The sequence below is a fragment of the Giraffa tippelskirchi genome, chromosome 6 (genome assembly GCF_054371585.1).
Source record: "Giraffa tippelskirchi isolate mGirTip1 chromosome 6, T2T-mGirTip1v1.2.pri, whole genome shotgun sequence".
Lineage (NCBI taxonomy): Eukaryota > Metazoa > Chordata > Mammalia > Artiodactyla > Giraffidae > Giraffa > Giraffa tippelskirchi.
This window is the reverse complement of record NC_137280.1, coordinates 120,449,735-120,466,261: the sequence shown is the minus strand read 5'-3', so window position 1 is coordinate 120,466,261 and position 16,527 is coordinate 120,449,735. Positions and strand designations below refer to the sequence as shown.

General features: G+C 52.7%; 1 protein-coding gene across 20 annotated transcripts in view; it reads right to left on the bottom strand.

The window, feature by feature from the left end:
* The window catches only part of SLC25A48 (solute carrier family 25 member 48), a 170,537-nt gene that overhangs the window by 42,757 nt on the left and 111,253 nt on the right, over positions 1-16,527 (bottom strand). For 10 of the 20 annotated variants that reach the window (XM_081496035.1, XM_081496044.1, XM_081496046.1 and 7 more), the window contains 3 exons: positions 13,846-13,938; positions 13,210-13,653; positions 11,722-12,456 (listed from right to left, as the gene is read on the bottom strand). The exons of 1 other annotated variant lie outside the window; for it this stretch is intronic. In XM_081496035.1, coding sequence (XP_081352161.1) covers positions 12,181-12,456; positions 13,210-13,653; positions 13,846-13,914 — 789 coding nt within the window. In that variant the 5' untranslated portion in view covers positions 13,915-13,938 and the 3' untranslated portion in view covers positions 11,722-12,180. Of the gene's footprint in view, positions 1-805; positions 1,011-11,721; positions 12,457-13,209; positions 13,654-13,845; positions 13,939-14,640; positions 14,733-16,527 lie in introns of those variants that run through there. 9 more of the 20 variants (XM_081496047.1, XM_081496043.1, XM_081496031.1 and 6 more) reach the window with 5 other exon arrangements.

The window sequence follows — 16,527 nt, the reverse complement described above, 5'->3', positions numbered from 1 at the left end:
AGCTGAACAAAGAGGAGGGACAGGCCGACCCCCTACTGGACAGAGAAGAACGAAGAAGGGAGGCAGTGGATGTGACTCTTGCCCAAGCAAACACACCCAGCAGACAGCGGCTCCAGGAGCGGTAGTTATGGATCAACCGGCCCAACAGTGCCAGAGGAGAGGTGTGACAATTGGCAGCAGCTGAAAACCATAACCTCCCCTGTCTGGCAGGGGGCGTCTGTCACCGGTGCTGGGTCCCCAGCTCTGCGCTCCAGCTCCTCCAACAGCCGGACGCCCGAAGGGCCAGCCTGATGTGGTGCCGGGCTCCGCATCCTGCGCGCCCAGCCTGATGTGGTGCCGGGCTCCGCATCCTGCGCGCCGGGCGTGCGATGGTCAAGCGCCACCCTCACCTACAAGTTCCCTGAAGTGCCCAAATTCAGGTGCGCACCGGGGCGCCGAAGGGTGTGTGTACGCGCCGCCAGGATCCTTCATTGGCTGTGCACTTTGATGGGCGGTTTAATCATTACAGATCAGGATCAAGTTTTGTAAACCTGAACTTTGAGGCAATCGTAGGCTCCGGAAGAATCTGAGTTGGGTTCTCGGCAGCAGGCGAGGAGCCACAAGACCAGCCCGGCGGCGGGCGGTGCGCGCCTGGGGAGTGTGTGGGCAGTCCGTGGCTGGCGCGGAGCTCCCAGGCACCGCATGGAAACTCCGCCCGTGCAGCGCCCGCCGCCGCCTCACTCTCTTCCTCTCCGGCAGGGCTGTCCCCGTCCACACACTCACCTCTGGGGGTCCCTCCATCCCTCCCGTCAGGGGGTGTGCTCACCTCCGATCCAGCCCGCGACAAAGTCCTCCAGCTGGAAGTTGCCCATGGCCCCGGCCGCGGCGCCTCGCGTTCCCGGGGCTGGGTCAGTGCCCATTCAGAGTCTTCTGGAGAGGGCCTGCAGGCAAGCGCGCCAGACGGGTGAAGTCAGGGACACGATTCCCTGCAGGCAGGTCCTCCTCCACACCGGGCTGCCCTGCTCCCGCTCGGGGTGCCGTGGGCGGCTGACATCACGCCCCCAGTGGACCTTAAAGGCACAGAGCGCGGGCCGGCGAGGGAGTATCCACCTGCAGTTATTCACATCTCTGAGACACTGGAAATGATTTCAGGGACATTTTTCAAATGACAAGAGGTAAAGAGGAAGGCTCTATCTGAGGTCGGGAAGTATTTGATTACAAACATCAAGGTCTCTCTGTGACTGAATTTATTTAGCTGGATGGACACATCTTCTTTTCAGCTAAAACAGAGCTGGAATAATTGTAATTGAATGTCCAACTATCAGGGCTTCCGTGGTGGCTCAGCAGTCAATAATCTGCCTGCAACGCAAGAGTCACAGGAGACACAGGTTTGATCCCTGGGTTGGGAAGATCCCCTGCAGAAGGGAATGGCAACCCACTCCAGTATTTGTGCCTGGAGAATCCCAGGGACAGAAGAGTCTGGTAGGCTACAGTCCATGGGGTCATAGAGTCAGACACGACTGAAGCAACTTAGCATGCACACACATTCAACTATCATCTAAATCAGTTCTGAGCTGACTGAAAGTCATGGACAGCTTCGCTATAAAATACAAAGGACAGATGATTTTCTGTAACAACTTTAGCAGTCAGGGACTCTTCTCCGCCCCACCTTCCACATCTTTCTCAAGCCCCCAGGCTTCAAATCTGGTCTATTCCTGAATCACCGAAATAATGTGTGGAAAACACCTAGCCCAGGTGGGCTCCAAATCATCTCTAAATACTGTCTTAATAATGTCCAACATGTCCTGAGCACTGAAATCAGGCATCTTCACTGTACCTGGGCTTACTCCTACAGCACCCCTATTAAATATGAAATAGGTGTTACCACTATCCCCGTTTCTAGGAAAATGATTGCATGTCATATAAATTTTACATAGATTTTAATCTTTTAGAAAACTGGTCAAATTAGGAGATGAAAGTTGTCATACCTGAGTTATAGGTTTAGCGGTGCGTGGACAGATTTTAGCTTATTCCCAAAGACCTGGCTGCCACAGTGGACCACCCAGGGGAGATCTCGCCAGATTTGAAGGTCTGGCAGCACTGCTGGCTGAGGGCACAGAGCCCCCTGCTGAGAGCACCCGGGCCAGGTAGGAATTTCTAGGGCCCTGGAAACTCTCAGCCTGTCCCTGGCCAGGTCTTCAGGAGGGGTGAGGCTAGCCTGGAAATTTTCTCTGATTGCTGCCTAGACAGAGGTCTGGGTGGCCAGGTAGCAAGCACACAGTGCCTCTGGAAGTGTGAATCTCGCAGGTCCCAGAAGCTACTGATGCCTTACCCCCAAGGCTGTCCAGACCAGCCCCTATCCCCGGCAGACAAGCATGCCCAAACCCAGCTCAGTCACCTTGACTGAGACACTTCCTACCACCCCCAAAGGCATACCCCTTTGTCTCTACCCACACACTCCAGACAAGCCCATGGAGCCAGTGCTGCCTTGCCCTGAGGACGTGTTCAAGTCAGAGTCTGTGCACAGCCTCACTTTCTCCTCACAGTAGCTGTGAGTAGGCACTGGTGTCATCCCAGTGATGGTCACTTTTATGTGTCAATTTGGCTGGTGACAGTACCTAGTAATTTAATCAAACACTGATCTAGGTGTGGCTGTGAAGAGAATTTGTGGATGTGAAGGCTAACTGATTTTAAGTCAGGGAATTTGTCCTTGATAATCTGGGCAAACTCCATCCAATCAGCTAAAAGCTTTAGAGTAATGTGGAGATTTCCCTGAGGAAGAAATTCCACATGGGAGATGAGTGGTTCCAGCCTCCCAGCCTGCCCTCCAGATTTCACATTGCCCAGCCAGACTCTACCATTAGGTCACAAAGAATCTCCTGCTGGTTTTACTGTGTACACCCGTAAAACAGAGACAAGGCGGCTCATAGAGGGCGTAGGGAGGTTTAATGAGACCCTATCTGGTCAGGGGGGTCTCATGATCCCAGAGCTGTGAGCCGGGGAGGCCTTCTAGGAACAACCTAAGAGATTGCTCTTGACCTTTTCCCACACATTTCTCATCCCTCCCACCTTCCTGTCCAGCCCCTTGCCCTGAAATGGCAGTGGGGTGCTCATGTCTCCCTGGGCCTGTGCTAAGCCCCATCAGCCATGGGCTCTCTCTTCCCTGTCCATCCCCAGGCAGGGATGCTTACTGTCATCCCAGCTGTGTCCCACTAAGTGCCCTGGACCCCGAGACAGCAGGACCTGGAGGGCCAAGGTCATGTCAAACTCTGCAAGGACCCAGCTCCCTCCAGGCTCAGGCTCAGCCTGCACTGTCCAGTCTGAAAGGCAGGGGTGTGTGTGTGGGGTCATCTCGCTCTCAATCCCACTCTAGAGGCAGGTTCTGCACCCAGCCAGGCCCCAGCTGGAGGTACGTGCTTGCTAGAAACATGATCTAGCTATGTGGAGTGAGAGCTCCCTGGCACCCCCAGTGTCCTGCTAGTTCCCAGCAGGGCACCTGGCCTTAGCACCTGAGGTTGCAGGAAATGGCAAGGGATAAGTTCTCGGGGAGGGGCCTCTGCTGGGCCCGCCCTTCCTGCCCGCCCCCCCGCCCCGCCCAGCTATGTCACATCCTCCAGGCCAACATGGCACAACAGCTGCCCAGGGCTCCTTCCTCCAAAGCAAGACAGAGTCTGCCACTGAGGCCTGTAGCAACCAACCAAACTGTGCCCCGCCATGCTTGGGACACGTGCCAGGACAGTTATGAGAAATCAAAGGTCTCCAAAGAGTGGTCATTTTGGGAACTCAGCTTGGAGCCCGTGCACAGGTGGCAAGCCTGCCAGTTCCCCCAGGCCCACTCTTTTGGAGGACCACCCAACAGGTGCCGGGGGAGGGGGTGCTGCCATTTCCTCAGTCCCTCAGTTTGGCACCAAACGGGAAAGTCCTGAGTTGGCAGACAGAGGCCTCGCAGCCCTGGGACAGCCTCCTGAGCCCAGAAAGCGGCTGCTTGAACTGCTAATGAGCTGCAGCAGTGCCAAGGGTGTCAGCTCCTTTCCAGAAGGAAGCTCTGTGCTCCATCCCCAAATGTGGGGCACAGATCTGCCCATGAGGTTCACCACTGAGGGAGGCGGGGAGGACCCAGTTCTCGTGGCAGCTGGGGGCCGGCAGGAGAACCCTAGACCCGGCAGGACGCTAAGTCTGGGAGGGCTCTGGGCTGCTGCTTGGCTCTGGCATCCCTACATTGGAGCAGTGTTTGTGGTGCTGCTGTGCACACTGTATTCCACCCTTGGGAGAGAGCAGGTAAAGCAACTGAGGCAAAGAGATGTCAACTCTCTGGGGTGCTAGGGCCAGAAAGATCCCCCAGTTCCTTTCTTCCTCAGCTCCTTCCCCAAAGGTAACCCCCAGAGCAGCTTCCACCACAGTGGCAGTGAGGATATACAGATGGGCGGTGCTCTGACAATCAGTGGTGCAAAGAAGAGTTCCTTTTCTCACTTGTCCTTTCTAGTGGGCATCAGTCTCTGCTCTCAGGAAGGTCTCTGTCAGAGAGGGGACTGTTTGCCTGAGACGCCACAAGGAGCAACTGTGTGAACACTGGGTAAACTATGTGCCAGGTAGCAGTCAGGGAAGGTCCCCAGGCTGGAAGCCTCCTGGCTGCACCCTGAGTCTCTCCAGCCTCGGGTCTCTACATCCTCAACACTCTAGGCCAAGCCCAGGTCCCTTGCCTGCGCCCACCTACTACACCTGGGCCAGCTGCTGCTCCTGCCTGACGCCCCGTAGCAAAGACCCTGCTCTCTCTCTATCCTCAGAGCTCATCCTCTGCTCCTTTTTCCATTTGGGGACCCTCAGGGCCCTCATCTGGACCCTCTCCCAGCTACATCTGTCATCTCTCAGCTCACAGCCCACACACCTTGTCTCCCACCTGTCTTTCCTCTACTCAGCACCTCTGCTCAGATGGCCTCGCTCCCCTCTGTTGAGGGACCTTTAACAGCTCCCAATAGCCATGAGCGTGACTGTCTTTCTTCTTTGGGTGTTTGTACCTCCTGCATCACTCTGTGCCGGCCTCGGATAATGGGAATTCTGAGGTCTCATCCCCGAGTCTGGTTCTGACGCCTGATTTTCAAGGTGCTACTGGAGTTAGTCATTTGGGGCAGGATTCCTTACTTTACTTACAGTCCACTGAGAAAGTCTATTCAGAGCCACGTTCTGACTGTATTTGGGTCTAGAGTCCATTCAATTTGATGTTCCAAGTCAAAAAATAGAGGTGATTGGCTGTGAAGTGAGGGGGCAAAGCAGCTACCAGGAGGCTGGGCTGCCTGGGCTCTGCTTCTGGTGCCGCTGCTCACTGGGGGCACCTTGGGCAGATTCAGGCCTCAATTTCCCCTCTGCCTTTTGTAGCAAACAAGAAGTCTGAAATTCCAGACCACGAAGATGCCAGCTATGGGTGTCTTCTTAAAACAGGCCAGCAGAGGGCGATGCTGCACAGCATTTGGGGCTCTCAAGAGGAAAACAAAGGCTTACCTGTGGCAAGGGGGAGAGGTTCCTGGCCTACTTTCCCTGGCACTAGGCTGGCAGTCACAGCCAGTATACACTTGGGCACTGAAAGAGGTGCTGACACGGAGGCTCAGGAGGAGTCTAAGGATGCTAGAGTGGACCAGGGGCCTGATGAGGACTTGCCTGGTGGTCCAGGGGCTAAGACTCCACTCTCTCAATTCAGGGGGTCCAGGTTTGATCCCTGGTCAGGGAACTAGATCCCACACGCTGCAACTAAAGGTCTTGCATGCCACAACCAAGATCAAAGATCCTGTGTGTCCCAACTATGACCTGGCGCAGCTAAGTAATTAAATAAATATTTAAAAGTAAAAAAAGAATTTGAGACCAGACTTAAAACCCCACACCTTGAAGAAAGAGTTTGGGTAACAAAACTCAGCTCTAAACCCACCCAAACCCATGGCTCTCTGCTCCAGGGTGAGTATGAACATGGCAAAGAGCAACTTCCTGTTTTTAAGAGAGGGGAGATGTGAAGGACTCCCAGGACATTTCATTTTTGATGCGACTACAAAGAAAAAGACTTCAAAGTACAAAATCTCAAAACCATGTGGATTTGATTTTCTCCAAAATAGAGACTTCCTAAGCAACAAAGCAACAAAAGCTTTGCCAAGGGAGAAGGCTGAAGAGAACCAGCCTTAAATGAGGTTCAAGTTCAGTTGCAGGGGAGTGGGTAGAAGGGAAGTTGCCCACTGCCCCATGGTTACATGGTTCTGCTGAAGCCAGGTCTCCTGGCGAAGCAGGGAAGCTCCAACCCTCTCTCCACTGCAGGAACACCGCCTAAGGGGACCTTCTCCCTCCTGCCTGCCATCCAGGTGCCTCATAATGACCACTCCTCCCCTAACTTTAGACACATAAAATCACACTAGGCCCCTTTTCTGCCTTATTGATGCTTTATCCAACAATTAACCTCTGAGTACCTACCAGAAACTCTGATGCTGGGAAAGACTGAAGGCAGGAGGAGACAGAGGATGAGACAGAGGATGAGATGGTTGGATGGCATCACCGACTCAATGGACATGAGTTTGAGCAAGCTCTGGGCGTTGGTGATGGACAGGGAAGCCTGGTGTGCTGCAGTCCATGGGGTCACAGAGTCAGACATGACTGAGCGACTGAACTGAACTGAACCTACCAGAAACTAGGCATAATCTGGGGACTGGGAATACAACCGTTATCTTGGCACATTCCTCCCAAGTGGAGAGTTAAGGCTACTTCCCTCTGACTCTCCTACCCTAACTCCAGAGCCTGCTCTGGTGAAGGAGCCCTTTCTCCTCATGAACCCCCAGAATTTGGCACTATATCTTATGGTAGTCAGTCTCCAAGGTGGCCCCCAATGCTTCTGACCACTCACGCCCTTGTGAGGTCTCTTTGCACACTAACTTAGAGCTCACCTATGAGACCATTCAGGTATGACCCAAATCAAATCCCTTACAACTATGCAGTGGAAGTGAGAAAAGATTTAAGAGACTAGAACTGATAGACAGAGTGCCTAATGAACTATGGATGGAGGTTTGTGACATTGTACAGGAGACAGGAATCAAGACCATCCCCAAGAAAAAGAAATGCAAAAAAGCAAAATGGCTGTCTGGGGAGGCCTTACAAATAGCTGTGAAAAGACGGGAAGTGAAAAGCAAAGGAGAAAAGGAAAGATATATCCATTTGAATGCAGAGTTGCAAAGAATAGCAAGGAGAGATAAGAAAGCCTTCCTCAGCGATCAATGCAAAGAAATAGAGGAAAACAATAGAATGGGAAAGACTAGAGATCTCTTCAAGAAAATTAGAGATACCAAGGGAACATTTCACGCAAAGATGGGCTCAATAAAGGACAGAGATGGTAGGGACCTAACAGAAGCAGAAGATATTAAGAAGAGGTGGCAGGAATACATAGAAGAACTATACAAAAAAGATCTTCATTACCCAGATAATCACGATGGTGTGATCACTCACACTCACCTAGAGCCAGACATCCTGGAATGTGAAGTCAAGTAGGAAGCATCACTACGAACAAAGCTAGTGGACGTGATGGAATTCCAGTTGAGCTATTTCAAATCCTGAAAGATGATGCTGTGAAAGTGCTGCACACAATATGTCAGCAAATTTGGAAAACTCAGCAGTGGCCACAGGACTGGAAAAGGTCAGTTTTCATTCCAATCCCAAAGAAAGGCAATGCCAAAGAATGCTCAAACTACTGCACAGTTGCACTCATCTCACACGCTAGTAAAGTAATACTTAAAATTCTCCAAGCCAGGCTTCAGCAATACATGAACCGTGAATTCCAGATGTTCAAGCTGGTTTTAGAAAAGGCAGAGGAACCAGAGATCAAATTGCCAACATCTGCTGGATTATCGAAAAAGCAAGAGAGTTCCAGAAAAACATCTATTTCTGCTTTATTAACTATGCCAAAACCTTTGACTGTGTGGATCACAATAAGCTGGAAAATTCTGAAAGAGATGGGAATACCAGACCACCTGACCTGCCTCTTGAGAAACCTGTATGCGGGTCAGGAAGCAACAGTTAGAACCGGACATGGAACAACAGACTGGTTAACAACAGACTGGTTCCAAATAGGAAAAGGAGTACGTCAAGGCTGTATATTGTCACCCTGCTTGTTTAATTTATATTCAGAGTACATCATAAGAAACACTGGGCTGGATGAAGCACAAGCTGGAATCAATATTGCCGGGAGAAATATCAATAACCTCAGATATAGATATGCAGATGACATCACACTTATGGCAGAAAGTGAAGAAGAACTAAAGAGCCTCTTGATGAAAGTGAAAGAGGAGAGTGAAAAAGTAGGCTTAAAGCTCAACATTCAGAAAACTAAGATCATGGCATCCGGTCCCATCACTTCATGGCAAATAGATGGGGAAACAGTGGCTGACTTTGTTTTTTTGGGCTCCAAAATCACTGCAGATGGTGATTGCAGCCTTGAAATTAAAAGACACTTACTTCTTGGAAGGAAAGTTATTTTCAACCTAGACAGCATGTTAAATAGCAGAGACATTATTTTGTCAACAAAGGTCCGTCTAGTCAAGGCTATGATTTTTCCAGTGGTCATGTATGGATGTGAGAGTTGGACTATAAAGAAAGCTGCTGCTGCTGCTGCTAAGTTGCTTCAGTTGTGTCTGACTCTTTGCGACCCCATAGACGGCAGCCCACCAGACTCCCCTGTCCCTGGGATTCTTCAGGCAAGAACACTGGAGTGGTTTGCCATTTCCTTCTCCAATGCATGAAAGGAAAAGTGAAAGTGAAGTCGCTCAGTCGTGTCCAACTCTTAGTGACTCCATGGACTGCAGCCTACCAGGCTCCTCCATCCATGGAATTTTCCAGGTGAGAGTACTGCAGTGGGTTGCCATTGCCTTCTCCAAAGAAAGCTGAGCGCCGAAGAATTGATGCTTTTGAACTGTGGTATTGGAGAAGACTCTTGAGAGTCCCTTGGACTGCAAGGAGACCCAACCAGTCCATCCTAAAGGAAATCAGTCCTGGGTGTTCATTGGAAGGACTGATGTTGAAGCTGAAACTCCAGTACTTTGGCCACATGATGCGAAGAGCTGATTCATTTGAAAAGACTCTGATGCTGGGAAAGATTGAGGGCAGGAGGAGAAGGGGACGACAGAGGATGAGATGGTTGGATGGCATCACCGACTCAATGGACATGGGTTTGGATGGACTCCAGGAGTTGGTGATGGACAGGGAGGCCTGGTGTGCTGCGGTTCATGGGTCGCAAAGAGTCGGACACAACTGAGTGACTGAACTGAACCGTGTGGGCAACAGAGTATGGCACAGGTGACACTATGTAACTTCTAAGGCTCAGCTGTAATAGGCATTCCAGCTTCTGTCTCTGGGATCAATCACTCCGGGGAAGCCAGTCACCATGTTGTGGGGCTGCTCAGTTAGCCTTGTGGAAAGGCCCACAAGGTGAGGAGCCATTTGCCAACCATGTGAGGCAGGAAGCAGATCCTCCATAGTCAAGCCTTCAAGTGACTGCAGCCCTGGTCAACAACTTACCTGCAGCTTCATGACAGATCCCAAGCCACACCCACCCAGCCAAGCTGCTGTTCAGATTCCTGAACCTTGATGCTGGGAGAAAATACGTGTTTATTGTTATGTTAAGCTAGTGAAAGTGTTAGTCGCTCAGTGGTGTCTGACTCTTTGCTACCCCATGGACCATATCCTGCCAGGCTCCTCTCTCCATGGGCATTCTCCAGGCAAGATTACTGGAGTGGGTTGCCAGTAATCCTCCAGCAGATCTTCCCAACCCAGGGATTGAACCCAGGTCTCCTGCATTGCAAGTGGATTCTTTACCATCTGAGCCACCAGGGAAGCCCAATATATTACATGGAAATAGATGTTGATTTTGAGTTCGGTAGAACTTCAGTTAGGTACTGTTAGCAGCCCCATTTGACAGAGGAGACTGTCCAGATACAGGGGGATTAAATGGCCAGCCAAAGCATGCAGAGCTGGGAAGCATTAGAGCCAGGATCTAAATACTACCTAGCTCTGGAGTCCATGCTTATAACTATTGTGCTTGTATTAAATGTCTGTGCTATGTGCTGTGCTCAGTCGCCAGTCATGTCCAATTAATTATTTGCGACCCTGTGGACTGTAGCTTTCCAGCTCTATATTCTTTGGTTGCCTGGGAACTCCTTCTCTGTAAAATGGGGTTGCTAACAGTACCTAGCTGAAGTGGAATCAAACTCAAAATCAACATGTTACGTGATGTACAGTGCTCAGCACTGTGGTTGGCACACAGTAAACACTCAACAGAAGTCACCTCTCACCCTTGTTCCAGCCTCTGTGTTCTCACGTGTGTTCATGGCTGTATCGACCCAGAACAGCTCCCGGCCAGTGCTAGCTGGATGGATGAGAAGCAACCTGCTCTTGAAGATTAGCCCTCCCAACCTCCCACCCAGGACCTCTCTACCTCAGATCCTTCCTACAAACCACTCCCTCAAGAGATCTCCCAGTCTTGAAAAGTTCCAGGGTCTCTTCAGCCCATGAGCAAGTGAGGTCCCTCCCGCTTGCTCAGGAGACAATGGTGCTTGGCAGCAGGGGCTCCCAGCCCGACGTGCACTCTACGACCACCCCCCTCACAGGACCAGGGAGTCATCCCTGGGGCCCAGCTCAGAAAGCACAGGAGGAGGTGGCCCTGGTTTCTAACACACACCCAGACACACCTCCTAACTGTTTGAGGGCAGAGAGGGCTCAAGGATGCCAGCCAGCACAGACCCAGCCCAGACCCGGCTCTGAGGAACACACAAGGGATCAGGCCAATCCCCTCATGCCAAGCCAAGGAGTCTTCCAGCAAGGCCACTAGATTTCATCCATCACTCTCCCAACCCCAAGTCTCCCAGCCCAAAGGGAAATCATAGGAAACAACAAAAATGAAACTTTTTTTTTATAAGAAATTCTCGCATGTACCTGAAGTATGAGTGACTGCTTTCTTTCCCGTCCTCCTCAACTTCCCCACCCTCAGGAAGAGTGCGGAGCAGCTGCAGGCATTCCCCTGGTCAGGAACAGAAATCAGCCACCGGGGTGTGCGGGTCAGAAGAGGACGACAGGGGACCAGCGCTGCGGGACAGAGTGGTTGTGAACGTGGGACATGACGGGTATGACTGGGCACCAAGAGGGCGGTTTCAAGCAGGGGCCGACATCCATGTGCACAGTCCTGGGAGTAGCACACTGTCCTCATCCACCTGCTTCAGCCTCGGGGCCCTCTGCTGTGATGCACGGGGTGAACCTGGAGTTGGGGTACCAGACACATGTCCATGGGGTCCAAGCAGGCAGGGGTTTGGCAGACATGTGTTGCTCCAAAGAGCAGGGAGCTGGAGAAGGAAAGGCAGAGGGACAGTGAGGAGAGGAGAGGTGGGGGCAGACCCAGGGCAGCCTGTCGGGCAGTAGCTGACTCTCTCCTGGCTGTGTGAAGACTCCCCGAGGAGGAGCATGAGGGCAAGTGCTCAAGTGCTCAGGGCCCCAGGTCAGATGGACCTGGGTGTGAATCCCAGCTCTGCTTTCTATGAGCTGTGTGAGCTCAGGCACGTTACTTGACCACCCTGAACTTGTTTCTTCAGCTGTAGAATGCAGATGACACCAGTATCTGCACCTCAGGATTATGGAGATGATCTCTGTGAGGCGCCTAGCATACAGTATGTGCTCTATAAGTGGAAGCCACAAGTATTACTTCAAAGCATCAAGTTAGTGCACCAAGTCCAACCCTGGGAGTGGAATGATTTATTAACAAACCAGTCTCTGATTTCTGCAGCCCTCAAGTGTTCAGGCAAACCTGGCTCCCTCCCCTTTGTGGAGGCACTCCTACAGCTGCTCTCCATTGGGCAGGTTTTCCAGCTAGGAGAGAGGAGTGGGAGCAGCCAGGGTGGTGAGGTCACTTCCTGGGGGTGTGGCTGAACATGGGATGCAGGCTGAGCTCTCCTCTGCTGACTCAGACCCCAGGGTCGAGCCACCCACTAGTAGGGTGCAGGGTCTTCTTTTGAGACCAACAGGAGAGCCTGGGCTTGGGTGCCTCCCTCCAGTGGGAAAAATGAGGGGGCTGTGGTCCCAGGCCAGCTCCAGTCCCAGGACAAGCTGAGCCCCCAGTCATTTCCCCTCTTGCGTGCTGATCATCAGGTACTGGGGGCTATTCGCTGGCGGCTCCTGCCACCACCAGCTCCTATTCCCTCACAGTGTGGCTGCCCTGGGCCTGGGCAGCTTTCTTGTGGACTCCTGGTCCCACAGTGGAGAGGCGGGGGGCCCAGGGCTCATGCGCAGTCCCTCCTCAGGGCTTCTGTAGTAAGGCACGAATCCTGAAGTATGAAGGGCCTGGACCCCAAAGGCAACGTCGCTGGAGAGAGGGGAGTCCAGGCCGCTGTCATGGGAATGCCCGGCTGAGACCAGCAGGATGGGGCAGCAGGCGGGTGAATGAGAGCGCCCAGAGGTGAGGTCTGCTGGGCCAGCCTGGGTCAGGGGGAGACAAGGAGGTCAGCCAGGCTCCCAGATTTGGCCTGACACCCAGGGCTGCCCGGGGCCTCCACTCCACAGTAGCACTAGGGAAAGAAGGGAAAGGCATGCCTGATCTACAGAAGGGAAGTTCTCAGAGGTGAAGGTCACCCCCTCCACCCCCTGCCCAGGGCTCTCAGCTGGGATTAGAACCCACTTATCCCACTGCCTCCATCTTGCAGGCACAGGGATTGGTGCCAGTTTCATGGTGCTGGAAGTGGCTATTAGTGACTCTATGGGGCATGGACTTTGGGCCAAATCCCAGGACTGCTCTTGCTAGCAGTGTCTCTGGCCAAGTTGCTTAACTTCTCCAAGTCTCATTCCATAAAATGGGAATAATAACACCTACCTCATAGGAGTCTTATTAGGAAAAATGAAATGGCATACATGAATCATTTGTCTGGGAGCCTAAGAACTAAACAAATAGTAGCTACTACTATTTTCTGTCTTTATAAGGAAACTGAGAATCATGAAGCTTAAAACACAATTCCCAGGCTACTTTCCGAGTAAGTGGCTGAGCCAGGATCGAGTGAGGCTGTCTGCCTCCAGCCTCTGTGCACTTAACCAATGACACACTGCTCCAGCTGACCCTAGGGGGTGTGGGGGGCCGGCCTGGCCAAGCCTACTGGGGTCGAGACCCTGGAAGAGGTCTGAAGGGACCCAGGATACCCAGTACTGCTCCGCGCACCCTCCATAGTCTCCCTGACTCACAGAGCAGTCGCCGCTGATTGTTATTATACAGCAGCAGCAGGCCTGTACCTCTCTCCTGGTAGGAGGGTCACGAGAGCCTGCACATGACCTGCTAGGGAGGGCCAGGCTGGGGAAACTCTCCTCCTTGGAGCGATAGTAAGGGAAGAAGCCACTGGGCAGGTCTGAGTCTTCCTCTCTGACACTTTGGTCTCCTCCTTGGTCCCTGAAGACTTCAGGCCATGGGGCCAACTCCTCCTCAGTCAGGAGCTGCCCGTAGGTGCGGAAGAAGGGCAGGTACTCCAGGGCCACCAGGGGCCCATGGGAGAGGTCAAAGTTGCCGAGGGACTCGCTTCCCCCTGAACTGGTGGCCTGTAGTTGCTGGGATGCGGGCTCTGGGTTGTCCTCCTCCAGGAGCCTTGGAGAGGACAAGACTCTGGGCTCAGCCTTGCAGCTCTCCTGGGATGTCTGGGAAGAGAAGGGTGTTCCATCGCATGTCACCCAACTCCCTCAGCCCCTCCAGCTTTCCCTCCCCTGCTCCTGCCAACACTGGAGGCTAGAGGGGTTTTCCAAATGCGGCTCTGCTTGGTTAAAACCCAGGGTGGCTCCCAGCCAGGGTCAGGTTACCCACAAGCCTCAGGGCACCCAGCCTGCTGGTACCTGCTGTCTCACAGTGCCTCCTTCTCCCTCCTGGATACACCAGTCAGCGTTCTGTCCTTCCTCGGTCATAGCAAGTAGGTCCTGCTTCAGAGCCTGTGCCCAAATCTGCTCTTAGACTCTTGGCTCAGAGGAGCCTTCCCAACTCCCACCTCCCCCAGCTGACTCTGGATCACTTTGCCCTTCACTTCAGAACTGAAACACTTTTCTTGATCAGTGGTCTGCCTACTCCATGTGTGAGCGGTCTTGTTTCACTCAACTGATACTTTTCCAACAAATGATAGGTCTAACCTGCTGACTTTCAGTGCATCTCATATGCCCTATGGGCTTCCCCAGAGGCTCAGTGGTTAAAAATCTGCCTGCAATGCAGGAACCACAGAGACGGTGGAGTCGATCCCTGAGTTGGGAAGATCCCCTGAAGGAGGGCATGGCAACCCACTCCAGTATTCTTGCCTGGAGAATTTCCATGGAGAGAGGAGCCTGGTAGGCTACTGTCTGTGGGGTCGCAAAGAGTCTGACTTGACTGAAGAGACTTAGCACACACGCATGTGTGCTAAGGAAAGGGGACCCGACAGGCTGCACACTGGACTGTGGGACCCCCGCCCCGGTCCTGTCACCCAGACTTCTGAGTCTCCCAGGTGGCCGATTCTCCTCTAGAGAAACCTCATCACGTGCACTCCTCCCAGATATCCTGATAATACTGGTTTGCGGTCTGAGTGCCTCCAGGATCATGGTCTGGTTACCCTGACGGAGCCCGGTCCCCTGGGGGAAGCTCTGACGGCTTTGTTTCAGGCTTACCACCTGCTGCTCGAGACCAGTCCATGCTGCCCAGGGGCCGGCAGGGATTGGTGAGTGTCCGGCGGTGACAGTTCCGGGGCGAGGGTTGAAGTCTAGTGAGAGGGACAGGGGGTGGGGTTGAGCCTCGGACAAAGCCTGTGCTCGCCTATGACCCGCCTGAGAGATCCACCTCGGGCTTCCCTCCCATCTTTTCACTGTGATAAAACACACTCAACATGAACTTCACCATGTGGACCATCTCTAAGGCTGGTGGCACACACTTAACCACCATCATCTCCATCACTCACCTTGTAAAACTGACACTGTGTTCCCCGGTAAACACTGACTATCCCCCCACACCAGCTCTTGGCCCCCGTCTACTTTCTATGAATTTGACGACCTTAGGGACCTCAGGGGCTCCCCCAGTGGCTGTGCGGTAAAAAAAAAAAAAATCCACCTGCAATGCAGGAGATTCGAGAGACGTGGGTTCGACCCCTGGGTTGGGAAGACCCCCTGGAGGAGGACATGGCACCCCGCTCCAGTATTCTTGCCTGGAGAATCCCCATGGACAGAGGAGCCTAGCGGGCTACAGTCCACAGGGTCACAAAGAGTTGGACACAATTGAAGCGACTGAGCGCGCACACACAGGGACCTCAGGTAGGTGGAATCTTAACGGCACTTATTCTTTGGGGACTGGCTCATCTGCTCAAGGTCCATCCCTGTTGGAGCAGGTTGCGGGCTGTCCTTCCTATTTAAGGCTGAGTCACATGCCATTGCATGGATGGACCATGTTTTGTTTATCTGTCATCCATAAAGGGACACTGGGTTGCTCTACCTCTGGGCTAGTGTGAATAATGCTAATGAACATGGTGTGCAAATGCCTCCTTGAGACCCATATGCCCTACACTCTGTCCACTCCAGCCATGCAGACCTTCTCTAGGTCCTTCTTACTTGCCAACTATCCTCTTGCCACAGGGCCTTTGCATGTGCTAATGCTCCTGCCTGGATTCTCTCCCCTCTCCTTTCTCCTAGTTGACAACTTCTCCAGCTCCTGGCCTAGGGTCTCTTCCCTAACTCCTGGCTTGGTTGTTTTGCTCTACCATTGACTCCCACAGCCCTGGGACTTCTCATTCAGAGCACCCGTTCCTCTGCTGTGAAACATTCATCTGCATGATTACTTGATTAATGCCTTTCATCTCACTGTTTATAAATTCCACCTAGGCAAGGCCCATCTGTCTTCTATATCCTCGGAGTCTACAACAGCCCTGACACACAGTATATACCAAATAATGAAAGAATAAAAGGAAGGTTGAAGTGAAAGAAAGAGGAAGAAAGAAAGAATACTGAACTGAGCTTGGCCAGGATAAAAGTCCTTACCAGACTCAATGTCAACAGGAGGGAGAAGCCATGTCTTAGGGTAGGGTTGGGTGGAGAATGAGGAATTACTGTCCAGGCCCTGAGGGGACAGAGGTACCCAGAGCACTTGTCAGTGAAAAGCCAGTCCATGTTCCACCTTTGTTTGTCAGGACCATGGGTACATAGTGGGGTCCACGGGTTGCACATGTGGCTTCTGGGTTACACAGGAGGGACCTACTGTGTTCTGACCCTGGCCTTCTTGATCCTTGATGGCGCCTCTGGGCCTGGAGTGCCACCTTCTGCCACAGGCCATGTGGTCCATGCTTGCCCCAACTCCTGTGTACAGCTTGAGCACAAGGTCCCCATCTCAAGTCTTAACCCTTGGTCAGTGCCTGCTACCCTGCTGACTGAGCTCCTGGAGACAGGGGACCAGGCCCTCCTCTGAGCCCCCATGCCCCACTCAAGCCACCTTTGCTGAGTTTCTGCCACTCCCCAGACACCCCACAGACACTAGGCTGTCAGTCCTCTCTCTCTGGGAGTCCTTAGAAGCAC